The following is a 13,104-nucleotide window of genomic DNA, read 5'->3' on the forward strand; positions in this document are numbered from 1 at the left end:
GACTATGAAACAGTAATCCAGGGATAGGCATATGGCTGCAGATAAACACTGGGGCAGTAAATAAATCATCCATGCTTGCTGTCACAGCATACTGAAAATTGTGGGAAATGTCTCTTAAAATGGGTGCCTTTCTGACTGACTCAGATGCAGAACAATAACAAATAGGACAAGCATGTCAAGAAGCACAGGCCTGCACGATGAGAAAAGTTTTAGACTGTGCGCACTGGCAGATTGGTTCTGTAGGATTTATATCCTGTACACGTGCTGTATTCTGCACAGATGTGTCTTTGCCTCACAACTCCACTGCATTATTGTTTCAACTCAGTTTGCCTCTTTGCCTGTTGTGGAATCAGACACCAAACCAGGAGTAGGAGCTCTTTACACCCTGCTTACTCTGCGTGTGTTCACTTGATGAATGAGGCACAGTAGCCCCTTTGTTGTTGTCATGAGATGTTAAAAGTGCTCTGATATCAGTTGTCTTATCAATAAGAACTTATAGCAAGCAGCCAGCGTGTACCGTGCGTATTGTGCCTCACCATTGGCATCAATGTCATCATCCAATCAGAATACTGGTCTACCCAGTGCTGCCCTATTGAGGATATGTCTGCATAGAATGAATGCTCACAATTGAGATGCATTGCTCACACCTCACCACCATTGTCTCCTACAGCAGCTGAGAATGTCCTTGTACCATTGCCAGAACTAGAGGAAATCTCATCTTCAGGTAAAAAACCCAGCCAGCTTCATGCAGAGCCAAACCCTGCCAAATGCCTGGATGCTTAAGCAGCCCGCTTGCCAATGCAGGGATAGGTTAGGCTGTTTTAACTCGCCTCTGGCAGCCACAGCAGTGTTGTTGTGGAGCGCATGAACACCCCGACTGCATACAGACTTACAAATGCCCAGGGAAAAGGAGCCCGCTGCGCTAAGCTTCCACTCTGCTTCCAGCGTCATGCTTATATTAATGGATGGCAAAGCGCTGCTTATGCTCCTGCCGAGCTTGCACAGCATTTGGAAAATTAAATTGAACTGGTGAATTATAGACTTTTACGAACACATTGTGATTATTGCTCTATTGAACCCATCAATTCTGACACAGGATTGGTCTCTAGCATGTTAAAGGCACCAAAGCTTGTGCCCTCTCTTTAACCTGATCATCCTCTCACAAATGTCAACCCATAGATCCAGTCGCCTATCAATCAAGCATCCACCCACACATTTCCACCATATTCGCAATCATTCATCCACACATATCAACCATCACCACATTCCACACACAGAAGCACCAGACATACACCCACCTACAATTGTCCTAATATTTATCCAGTTTTCCAATCCATCAATCTGGTCCTGCCCTCATACTTGTATCCATAACTCCATATATCTACCCTTGAATGTCTGCAGTAAAAACCAGTGGAAGAACCAAGACATATATTCATCAAGAAACCACATGGCCAGCCACATTTATCTATGTGTCAATCCAGTCTTCCCCCCCATTCATTTGCACCCATCACCTCAATCAGCCATCCGTGGATGTATCTACCATAACCGCATACCTATATGCCGAATTAAACCTTCTCCAGTATTGGGGTGTCTTTCATAGATTCACATGCTTGAATCATTCCCCGTCGTCGAAGTGGGAGTCCCACGGTACATAAAATAGCAATATATATATATATATATATATATATATATATATATACATACATACATAATATACCAATAGCATAGCTAAAAATTTCCATAGGAAGTATTATAGCATAGCAATCAATAGGAAAAAACGTGTCACTTTATTAGTTCGTCCAAGTCATTAGATATAGTCCAAACTCCAGCCAATCAGGCGTCAGCACCCTCTAGAACCTTCTCCCCAGAGGCCCAGACCCTCAGATTTTCTACAGCACGTCGTGTGAAGGGAGTCTCCCTGAGCTCTGCTCAGTACTTCAACTTTTCTCTTCAAGAATTCTGCTTACATCTTCTCTACAATGTCTACTACTACGAAATCACTCTTCAGACACTGTGAGTCTTGTGGGAAATTGTGACTTCACTCTGAGGACCCATACAAAAAGTGTATTTATTGCCTACATCCTGACCATCAGGTGAGAGATTGTAAAATATGCAGGACTTTTCCTCAAAAGACTTTAAGGGACAGAGAAGGACGACTACTTCTGTGGCTACAGAAGCTCAAGATGAAGGATGGCCCATTATCCGATGTGGAGAGTGATTCCTCTATTAAGACTGTTTCCTCAAAGAAGTGGGTCAGTGAGGCGGAGATGACATCTCCTAAGGCTAAGGTGCTGAAGAAACATCACTCTTCTAAGAGTGAAGACCAGCCTTCCTCATCTAAAGGTACTCCAGCTCTCCCTAAGGTTCACTCTCCACCGTCTACGCCCCCGAGATCTAAGTCTCAGGCGTCAAAATCTCTGTCTGAGAGACCTTTACCTCAGAAAACTGCCACATCTAAACATCTACCCATAGATGCACATGCCAGTCATCATAATCATGAATTAAAACATCAGGTAGACAACAAATTAAATCACACCTAGTCTTCTATTTCTCTCATCATCTTTGCTCAAATCCCTTTTTAAAATATGTACAGCTCTGATTATCTTCCTGAGCAACGTACTTTTTTCTTCCTTTATTAACTTTTCTTTCAAAATAATTGTCTCTTTCTGTTCCTCCCTGAACTTTTGTTCCTTTTTTGGTGCCCCCTTATAGATGTCTCCGATCCATTCCTTCAGCAACTGCACTTATATGTATCGATTCCTCTTGTACAGTACTTGCACACCTCTGTTCCTCACTTCCATCGTAAAATTATATCCTGCAATTTATCTCTTTCTTTAGCTCACTTGGGAAAGTGTGCTCATCCTTTCCCTCTTATCTCCATCTTTCTTTTCTTGAATTCCATTTGTATATTACCTTCATCCCTTTGTAATCGCTCTCCATTTTTCTTCATCTGTTCCTTTATTGCCCTTTTGCAGCACACACACACTTCTCATTTTCTGTCTTCCCCATTAATTTCTTCCTTTATTTCAAAAGCTCTTCCTTGTATCATATTTATCTTCGTTTTCTATTCATGCAGTCCGTGCTTTGATACTACTTTTAAAAATGAATAATTAATGGTATTTTTCAGTGCAGAAGAAAAGAGTTTCTTCAACAGGAGATCTTCTCTAAAGCCACAAGCACAAAACACAAACAAAGTAAATAGGCCTGGCTTTGACTTTGACTAGAACTTGTGCAGGACATACGAAGCAGTGATAAACCATGCACATCTCTTTAGGCCAAAAGATGTAACTTTTCAAGTGTGACGGCGACCCAAGGAACCAATACAGAGCTACACTGAAAGTAAAGAAATGTAAAATCTAAAGGACCTGAAAGCAAGGCTCTTGTACATAATTTTCTACAACAACAGAACAGCATACTGCTACAGACCAGGCACCTCTGTTCTGAAATTCTGAAAGGCCTTCAAGAGGCATCTTTTTAAAGTATATCATCCGCCTCCACTAAGGATCTCCCAGTTCCCTCTTCCATCCCAGTCCCACTGAAATGAGATTTATAGTCTCCTCTGAAGATCACAGTTCACAAACTAGACTTGTCCCCTGCCTTCTATTAAGCACTCCTTAGCCCTATTGTTAGGGTTGTCCTCTAAGTACATATGTACTCCATCCAGGGCATCCCATTGAACAAATTACAATCTTCATAACTCGCTGTTAGGGAAATTGAATTCCTGTGATGAATTCTTAGTACTCTACAATGGTTGTAACTGAATGCATTCACAGGCATGTAGCTCTTTGAGACATGTCTTGTAGCATCTTCCTGATTCACATTTACATCCTGGTATGTGGTCTCTTGTGGAATACCTGGATTGTGGATGTAGTTATGCTATGGAAGTACAAGTCACGAATCTTCCTGAGTGGCTGCCCCTTTCCAAAGGTGGACAGGAATGAAAGACACAGTAAAAATGGATTCAATTCTGAGTGGTGACAACAAAAAATGGATACCTCTATAAATGTCATGCCAGCTGTTGGTCTCTAAAAGATTTGGAATACTAAATAAACCATGAGTCTTCAAATCAGGCAGTCCGGATTTTGCATGTGTCTTCACTATGGAAGATCAGCCTAGTACTGATCCAGAAAGCTAACATGCCCGCAATGCTTTACAAGGGAACTAGGGGGAGCAGATTCTTTCTCACTATAATTAAGCGCAGAAGTGTTTCCTCTGTTTGCTTTCAAGCATAGCATCTCAGAGGGAAACGTGAGAATGTGGTAGTCCTCTGAATATTGCTTCAGAAGTCTTCAAATTTAGAGTTTCTTCAAGAGGCCGTGAAAGTAAAGATTACATATGTGATGGAGCTAACTTCTGATAGATCTTTTTTCAACAGAAGAAAGCCTCATTTCTTAAAGCATTACACCTGGAGTCAGGTAAGCTAACCCAGAGGAGATGTAATTTTGTGACTGCGTGCAATGTTTCTCAGATCCTTTCTGTTCTATGCTTCTAGTACCTGGAGAGATGCACTAGTTCTGTCTATTCAAGACGGGCATCAAACACCCTGATGTGGCTTCCAGAAAACCGTCTGGAATTTCACCCTGTGGATCTAGAGATTTATAGGAAGGATTTAATAGAGTGCTGATATCCCCTTTCCCACTATCGGTGGGTACACTGACAACAGAATGCACTTGCAGATAAAGAGAAATATTTTCAAAATCTTTCGTTAAAATAAAATCCAAAAGCTAAGGTAGACAAAACTGTTTCAGACAAAGGACAAACAACTCTCCCTTCAAATATTTACGAATTTCTTCTAGGGAAGTAAATAGGGTAGTTTTTTGACAGAACACGTGCTGAGGCATCATATGTAACCCTGGGCGTAGTTCGCATAGTAGCACTACGCGAAGTGCACTTCGCACTATGCAAGCTACGCGTAGCTACACGAACTGCGCAAAATGCTGTTCGCACTGATTGCACAGTGCCGGATGCTTGTCCGCACTGTGCAGTCATTGCAAACTGCATCTTGCACAGTGTAAGCGGTCGTTTTCTGACGCTCAAGTAGATTTGTACTCGAGCGGCAGCTTTCTGAACGCGGACTGGTAGTTTCTCATCGCGAGCGGTCGTGAGCATACGCGACCACTCGCAATGAGAAACCTGACCTCCCCGAGTTGAGAATCTCGCCGGGAGGTTTATTTTCCACGCTCGCGATCGGCAACTTGATGTTGCTGATCGCAAACGAGGAAAACGTCTCGCCAGGATGTTATTTTGCTCGCTCGCGGTCGCCAACTTGACGTTGAGGGCCGCGAGCAAGCAAAAAATGCCCGCTACGCTATGCGTTTTTGCACTGTGCTATGTGCAATTCGTGTAGTTGCGCAAACTACGCGAGTATAGCGTAGCCCTACGCCCAGGGTTAATCATATGGGAGCTTCCATTGAATGAGTAAACAAGAGGTTCTGTATACCAACCACACAGAGTTTTGAACACAATGTCACTGGGCATTGACTAAATGACAGTAAGTACTGTTGAATTTCCTCACTGTCCATCCTGGTTTTGCATCAGAATTCTGAGTAAATTCAGAAGTTTTAATATTGTCATTGGCACATTGCATAGTGTAGCAAATTAGGCAGTCAAAGGTGCATTCCATCAGAAATTAAGGCTGTTTAGATTTTGCAAAGACCCCGAACTGCAGTCAGTCGAGACAAGTGGAAGAATCCACAGGTAGAAGACACTTGTCTATACTTGTGGGCTAAAAATGAGAATTATCTCCAAGTCCAAGGACCTCCGTTTTTCTTGTATTCATTGATTGAAAATACTAATTCATCCACTGGAACAGCTCAGGCAGGCAGTTTTTAAAGCCAATGAGATGCTATGACTTAACTGCACACTTGGAAAAACGCACACACCCAAAGTAACCAAATGCCTCATAAAAGCCCAGAATTACATCAAATCATTGGTGCTGTTATTTCTACTTTAACATTAAGAGTCAGTGGACGGGTTTTGTTTGTTGACATGCTATATATTGTGTGGCTGCGCTGGTCGTATGATCGTTCACATTACTACATAATTCCAAAGTCCGGTGGCTGTGCTCTTTCTTGTTCTCTCAAACTTTAAATAGTGGACTTCAGTGTCCATTAGCTGGTTGGAGGCACTCGTCATTTTAATGGACCATTTCACATCATCGAGGTTCTAACAAAATGGCCTATTCATAAGATGGTGATAGGTACATCATCCCAAAACATGACATACTGCATGTCTGCTTGGGGACCTGCCTCCTCATGCCGGAGAATAGTCACACTTACAGAAGATACCTGGGCTCACACTGGGCACAGCTATTACTAGTAAATCCTTTTTAGTTTTCAGTGTGTTTTTGACATATTGAGGAGGGAATATGAAGGTTATCAAGGTCTCACAGTATCCTGACCAGAATATCATGGATCAAACTATCGACAAGTTTAACCATATATATATTTTCTATACAGAATTTCACATATATGTGCCTTGATGATATACATATCTTCAAGATACATAGATGTGGAGATGTGGAGTTAAGAATAGCAAATCTATGCATCCCTCGTTGCACCTAACTTCTTTATCATTTGGACCTCAAAATTCTGGTCATGAAATTGTGTGACCTTGAGAGTCCCTCCTCGATATTCCATACTACAGTCTTCATTTTCCAGTACTCGGTCGTTCCACTGCAGGTGCAGCCATTATTGAAATGTCTGTGCATGTTTGAGATGAGAACCAGACGGGACCCATATGTGGCCTGTGTACATTAGGCAGCAACAAGGACAGCTTAGAAGAGTTTGTGTCTCCCCTTGGATTAATAAAATCCAATCAGAAGCCATAACCCGGATCCTGCGTCACGTCTTCTGAATCTGTTTTTGCACATGGCTGTAGATGAAAGTAAAATAAATCCCGATTACACTTTCTGAACTGGACCAAACAGCCTAACCATGATCATAAAAGGTACCCGAAGATGCACCAGTCTGGAACGTGAGAAACCAATCGGTGTTGTGCCACCGAAGGGGTGCCCTGGTTGCTCCAATACAAACACCACTGATCCCTACCAGTGGACCCTTTTGCTCGTTTTGGTGGCTCAAATTCCAGAATGCAGCACAAATAGAAAGTGGAAAAAGCAAGGAGAAATAAATATATTTTTCTTCATTACCCCATCACCTGGGGTTGCTTAGCTTTTTGATGCATTCCGAGGTCTACCAGTAATGGTAATTCTGATGGATACATCAGCCTGTGGATTCCTCACCTTGTGAATATCCCCTGCGCCAGCATTCCACTGAACTTTTTTCCCCAGCTCTCTGCGCTGACGTGGACGTCATAATACCTCGGCTCCGCTCGCGACTCCGTATGACGTCACCGGAGCCATAAGAGAGCCACGTCGGCGTGATGACGTCAGTTCCCTTTTTTCCGCGCCGTCGACGCGTAACGGTTTTCCAGCACTCTCCTGCTACTTTGTAGTCTTGTAGTGGTTATTGTTTCTGGATTCACCATGTCTACGACGAGGAAGTCTGGTTTCAAACCTTGTAGGGAATGTGGGGGGCCACATGTCAATGACTGACGCCCATGAGGATTGTTTGTGGTGCCTTTCTTCAGACCACGACGTGGAGGACTGTTCCAGTTGCAGAAGAATGAATCCCAAGGCCTTGAAGGCGAGAGAGGTGAAACTCTTCATGGCCAAGGCGAAGAAGGAAAGGAGAGGTAGAAAGAAGGAGAAATCGAGGCCGGAGTCGTTGACTTCACACTCTTCGAAGTTGAAGAAGCATCACAAGAAAAGAAAGCATAGCTCTCGGTGCCGGTCTTCGAAAAGTAGGACTTTGAGATCGCTGTCGCCTCGGCGTCGAAGTAAGGATGTTGTATCTCCTTCTCCATCTCCCAGGAAGTCTCCAGAGAGGTCACCTTCGCCGAAGCGGACTCCGGTGCGGTCCCCAGCACGGTCCCCAGCGCAGTCTACGGCACAGTCACCGGCGCAGTCTCCGGCGCCGGTGGAGTCTTCTGCTTCTGACGTCGAGCAGGAAAACGAGAAAGAGCTTTCTCCGGAGCCGGCTGATCCTGTGGCACCTGTTGAGGACACTGCGGCTCCGGTTCCAGGTACTCCTCGACTGGATTCAGGATCAATCCCTTATCTGCAGTTCCCGACTCCGGGTGCGGATTCGACGCATTTCCTTAATGCGATGTATGGGATTTTTCAACGGGCTGCCTTCCCATCCGGCGCACCATCTGGTCCCGTGGGTCCTATGGCATACACCTTGGGAGTGCCGCAGCATTATGCTCAGGCCCCATTTATGCCCTTTTTGCCGATGGCTCCTTCATGGCAGTTTCCGGCCCCGTCTGGTGATCCATCTCGGCTTCGTTTGGATCGGCCTTCTTCGGAGCCCTCCTCGACGCCGTTGCTGACTCCCTCGGCTCCACGTCCGGCGCCGCCAACCCCAGCGCCGCCGACTCCGATGCCGCCGACTCCACGTTCGGTTCCACCGACTCCACGTACGGCGCCGCCGATGCCGGTTCCTCGGATCCGTTCCAGGAGAGAGGCCCAGAGGGTCTTGGAAGAGGAACGTTATAGGGAGGAAGTGGCATTCAAGATGCTAGTGGTCTTGATACTACTCCGGAGTGGGAGCATTCATCTACTAGATCTTCACCGCCACAAGAACTGGCCCCCTATCATTTAGTTAGTAATAAGGCCGCAGAGTTGCTGGACTTGCAGTTACCCTCTGCTGAGTATAAACCAAACCTCCTTACTGAAGTTCTTCATTCGCCTACTTCAAATGTTGAACCCTTGTTACCTTTTAATGAGGCTATCTTGGAGCCTGTTATGGACGTTTGGCGTAAGCCACTCTCTTCGCCTGCAGTCTCCAGACAGGTGGCAAGGAGATATAGGGTGGCCCCTGGGGATCCAAGTTTTCTTTCTTCCCATCCCTCTCCAGAAAGCCTTGTGGTGCAGGTTTCATGCTCGAAGCATGCTTCAGGCGCCTTCCCTCAGACTCCAGCGGATAGGGATTCTAAAAAGACTGATCAAGCAGCCAGGAAGGTCTTTTCTTCAGGAAGCATGGCGCTTAAATCGACCAATGCCACTTGTTTGCTGGGGCGCTACGTTCACGCCTTGATGGACTCTATGAAGTTGTTAGCCCCTAAGCTGCCGGAAGGAGAGAAATCTTCTTTTATGGAGGTTGTCACTGACACTCAGGCTGCTGCAAGGCAGGTAATTCAGTTGGGGCTTGACACGGCTGATTCTGTGGCAAGGATAATGGGATCTTCTATGGCCACTAGGAGGCAAGCGTGGCTTCGTTCTTCCGGCTTCTTTTCTGATGTTCAAGCCACTTTGGTAGACTTGCCTTTTGATGGGGAGAAACGTTTTGGCGAGAAGGCTGATTCCACCTTGCAAAGATTTAAAGATAGCAGGGTAACGGCAAAATCTTTAGGATTACAAACTCCTGCTAAGGGATTTGGGGCCTTATGTAGGTGGGCTTGCATTTACCACTTCATAAATACCGAATCATACCGATTCGGTATTTATGAAGTGGTAAATGCTATGTAGGTAATGAGTCGGTAATTATTACGGATTCGGTAAAATTCGGTAATTACCGAATAGGTATTTACCGATTCGGTAATGAGGCATACCTTCCCATTGATGGGAAGGTATGCCTCATTACCGAATCGGTAAATACCGATTCGGTAATGGGGGGAACACATGCAAGGGTTGCAGGGTGTCACATTGACACCCTGTTGCACCCCTGATTCGGCCATGTGTGCACATGTGGCACACATACATGCCCTAAGGGCATGTATGTCTGCCACATTGCACACTTCTAGGCGCTATGAAATGCTTTTCCACATCCATTCTTTATTTACCACCAACTATTAGTTGGTGGTAAATACCGACTCCAAACAACACCCACACACTCCCCCTACATCTCATTTCTGTATTCGGAATTTACCGATTCGGTAAAATTACCGATTCGGTAATTTTACCGATTCGGTAAATTCCGAATACAGAAATTGTCCCCCTACATACCAAAAGCCTAAATACCGGTCGGTAACGGTATAATTACCGAAAATCGGCCGTTACCGACCGGTATTTGGCTACCTACATGAGGCCCTTGGTCTTAGGAAATTCAGAGGCTTTGGGAGATCCTCATTTCGTTCCTTCCGGCAACCTCATCAGCAGCAGCAGAATCCCCTATATAGGTCGTATAGAGGAAGGCAAAGGGGACGGAGAGGTTCTGGCCGCAACCCATCTTCATCTTCTGTCTCCTCTGCTCTCAATGAAGCTTCAGGGAAGCAGCCCTAGATCCCCCAACCTAGATCATGTGAGACCTGTGGGTGGTCGGGTGTCCCACTTTCTGCAAGGTTTGAAATCTGTTACGACTGACCTTTGGGTTTTAAACCTTGTGGAGACTGGGTACGCCCTTCCCTTTCGGGAGTTTCCTCCCCCTTACCCTCCTTGCCAGGGTTTTTGCTCAGAAGACCATCTGCTTCTTCTGCAGAAGGAGGTTCTTACTTTGTTACAAAAAGGTGCGATAGAGGTGGTTCCGGAGCAGGAAAGGGGTCAGGGATGCTACTCCCGGTATTTCCTGATTCCCAAGAAGGACGGCAGATTGCGTCCAATTCTGGACCTCAGAGTCTTGAATTTTTACCTGAAACAGGAGAAATTCAAGATGCTAACCCTTGCACAGGTTCTTCAAGCGTTGCAGCAAGGAGACTGGATGGTGTCGATCGACTTGCAGGACGCGTGCTTCCATGTCCCAATCCTAAAGTCGCACAGGAAGTATCTCCGTTTTACGGTTGGGTCGCAACACTACCAGTTTGCGGTCCTCCCATTTGGTCTTACTACCGCACCTCGAGTCTTCACGAAGGTGATGGCAGTGGTGGCTGCTCATCTCAGGAGGTCGGGGATTCCGGTTTTCCCCTACCTGGACGACTGGCTTCTGAAGGCAGAGTCCCCAGAGATGGTGCAACATCATCTGCAGGTAACATCTCAGCTGTTATTCGACTTGGGGTTTTCGATCAATGTGCCCAAATCTCACCTGGTGCCCTCTCAACGCAACCTGTTCATAGGGGAGGTACTGGACACTACTGTGTGTCGAGCATTTCCTCCTCCTCAAAGAATTCTCGACATTCAGGAGTTGATCCCTTTATTCCACAATGGAGCGGTTGTTCCAGTTCTGAAGGTCCTTCGTCTGCTCGGTCTGTTCGCTTCCTGCATTCTGTTGGTCAACCATGCACGCTGGCACATGAGGGCGCTCCAGTGGTGCCTCCGCAGGCAGTGGTATCAGCACAACAGAGATCTCAGTAAGTCGATCAAGATCTCTAGAGAAGCTGCGGCGGATCTGTCTTGGTGGAGCGTGGGGGCAATCTGTCTCAAGGGAAGCCCTTCCATATGCCTCCATCGGTAGCCACAGTGATAACGGATGCCTCCACCCTAGGGTGGGGTGCTCATCTGGGGGATCTGGAGATCAAAGGTCTTTGGTCTCCAGAGGAAAGGTTGCTTCACATCAACCTTCTGGAATTGCGGGCGATTCGTTTGGCGCTCAAGGCCTTCCTCCCTTCCCTTCGCGGTCAGTCGGTTCAAGTCCTGACGTACAACACTACCGCGATGTGGTATGTCAACAAGCAGGGAGGGGTGGGGTCGTACTGTCTCTGCAGGGAAGCGTTACGGCTCTGGTCCTGGGCTCAGGATCATCGGATTTGCTTGATGGCGAATCATCTGGCCGGGGTGCTGAACGTACGTGCGGACAGTCTCAGTCGGCAGTCTCCGTCGACCACGAGTGGAGGCTTTATCCGGAGGTAGTTCGTCACGTCTTTCGGACGTGGGGGTCTCCTCGGATAGACCTATTTGCCACCCGCGAGAACGCGCATTGCCCGCCATTCTGCAGTCTCCAGTTTCTGATGTAGGGGGCGTTGGGGGGCGCGTTTCAGTTGAGTTGGAGTTCACAACTCCTTTACGCGTTGCCTCCCATACCCTTGATTCCTCGGGTTCTGAGGAAGATTCGCCAAGACCGGGCCCAAGTTATTTTGGTCGCCCCGGATTGGCCAAGAAGGGTGTGGTATACAGATCTTCTCCACCTCTCCTCGTGCCCTCCTCTCCATCTCCCTCTGAGGGCAGACCTCCTCTGGCATTAGGAGGGGCAGGTTCTACACCCCCACCTCCAGAGCTTACACCTTCATGCCTGGAGATTGAACGGGGCAACCTGAATTCCTTCTCTCTCCCGCCTGATGTGGTGGATGTTATTTTATCGGCCAGGCGACACTCCACCAAGTCCATTTACTCATATAGGTGGTCTAAGTTTGTAAAATGGTGTAGAGAGATCCATTGACCCTTTAAAATCTCATCTTCCTGATGTGCTTCAGTTTGCTCTTTCCTTAGCTCAGCAGGGCTGTGCTGTGGCCACGGTCAAGGGCTATCTATCGGCCTTATCGGCTTTTCTATGTCTTCCTGATCAACCGTCATTATTTAGATCTCCTATTGTACTAAGGTTTATCAAAGGCCTTACAAACAGGTTTCCACCTACTCCTTTTGTAATGCCACAGTGGGACCTTAATCTTGTCTTAACTTTTCTAATGGGGTCTCCGTTTGAGCCTCTTCATAGTTGTCCTTTGAGGCTGTTGTCCTTTAAGACGGTCTTTCTTGTAGCCATAACCTCGGCAAGGAGTGAGTGAGCTTCAAGCTCTTAGTTCTAAACCCCCGTTTTTAACATTACATGCTGAAAGGATGGTACTCAGGACCAGGGCTGCTTTCCTACCTAAAGTAGTTACTCCGTTTCATTTGGGGCAGTCTATTACTCTCCCTGTTTTTTATCCACCTCCTCATCCCTCCAAGGAGGAGGAAAGACTTCATCGTCTGGACCCAAAAAGAGCTGTGAGCTTTTACTTGGACAGAACGAAAGACTTTCGTTTGGACGATCAGCTCTTCATGGGCTATGTTGGACATTCTAAAGGAAAAGCTGTGCACAAGCATACTCTGTCCAGATGGATCATCCTGACCATCAAGATCTGCTACGCCCTGGCTGGTAAGGTTCCTCCCGAGGGTATTAGAGCTCATTCAACTAGAGCTAAGTCTTCTACCTCTGCTTTGGCCAGGGGTGTTCCTGTGGCAGACGTTTGTAAAGCCGC

The 13,104-nt window shown here is 46.4% G+C and overlaps 1 protein-coding gene across 1 annotated transcript in view; it reads left to right on the forward strand.

Moving 5' to 3' along the window:
* The window catches only part of COL6A3 (collagen type VI alpha 3 chain), a 294,883-nt gene that overhangs the window by 256,887 nt on the left and 24,892 nt on the right, over positions 1-13,104 (forward strand). Inside the window, exon 45 of the mRNA XM_085645092.1 lies at positions 671-724. Coding sequence (XP_085501218.1) covers positions 671-724 — 54 coding nt within the window. The remainder of the gene's footprint in view (positions 1-670; positions 725-13,104) is intronic.

The sequence above is a fragment of the Triturus cristatus genome, chromosome 3_1, assembly GCF_964204655.1.
Source record: "Triturus cristatus chromosome 3_1, aTriCri1.1, whole genome shotgun sequence".
Classification (NCBI taxonomy): domain Eukaryota; kingdom Metazoa; phylum Chordata; class Amphibia; order Caudata; family Salamandridae; genus Triturus; species Triturus cristatus.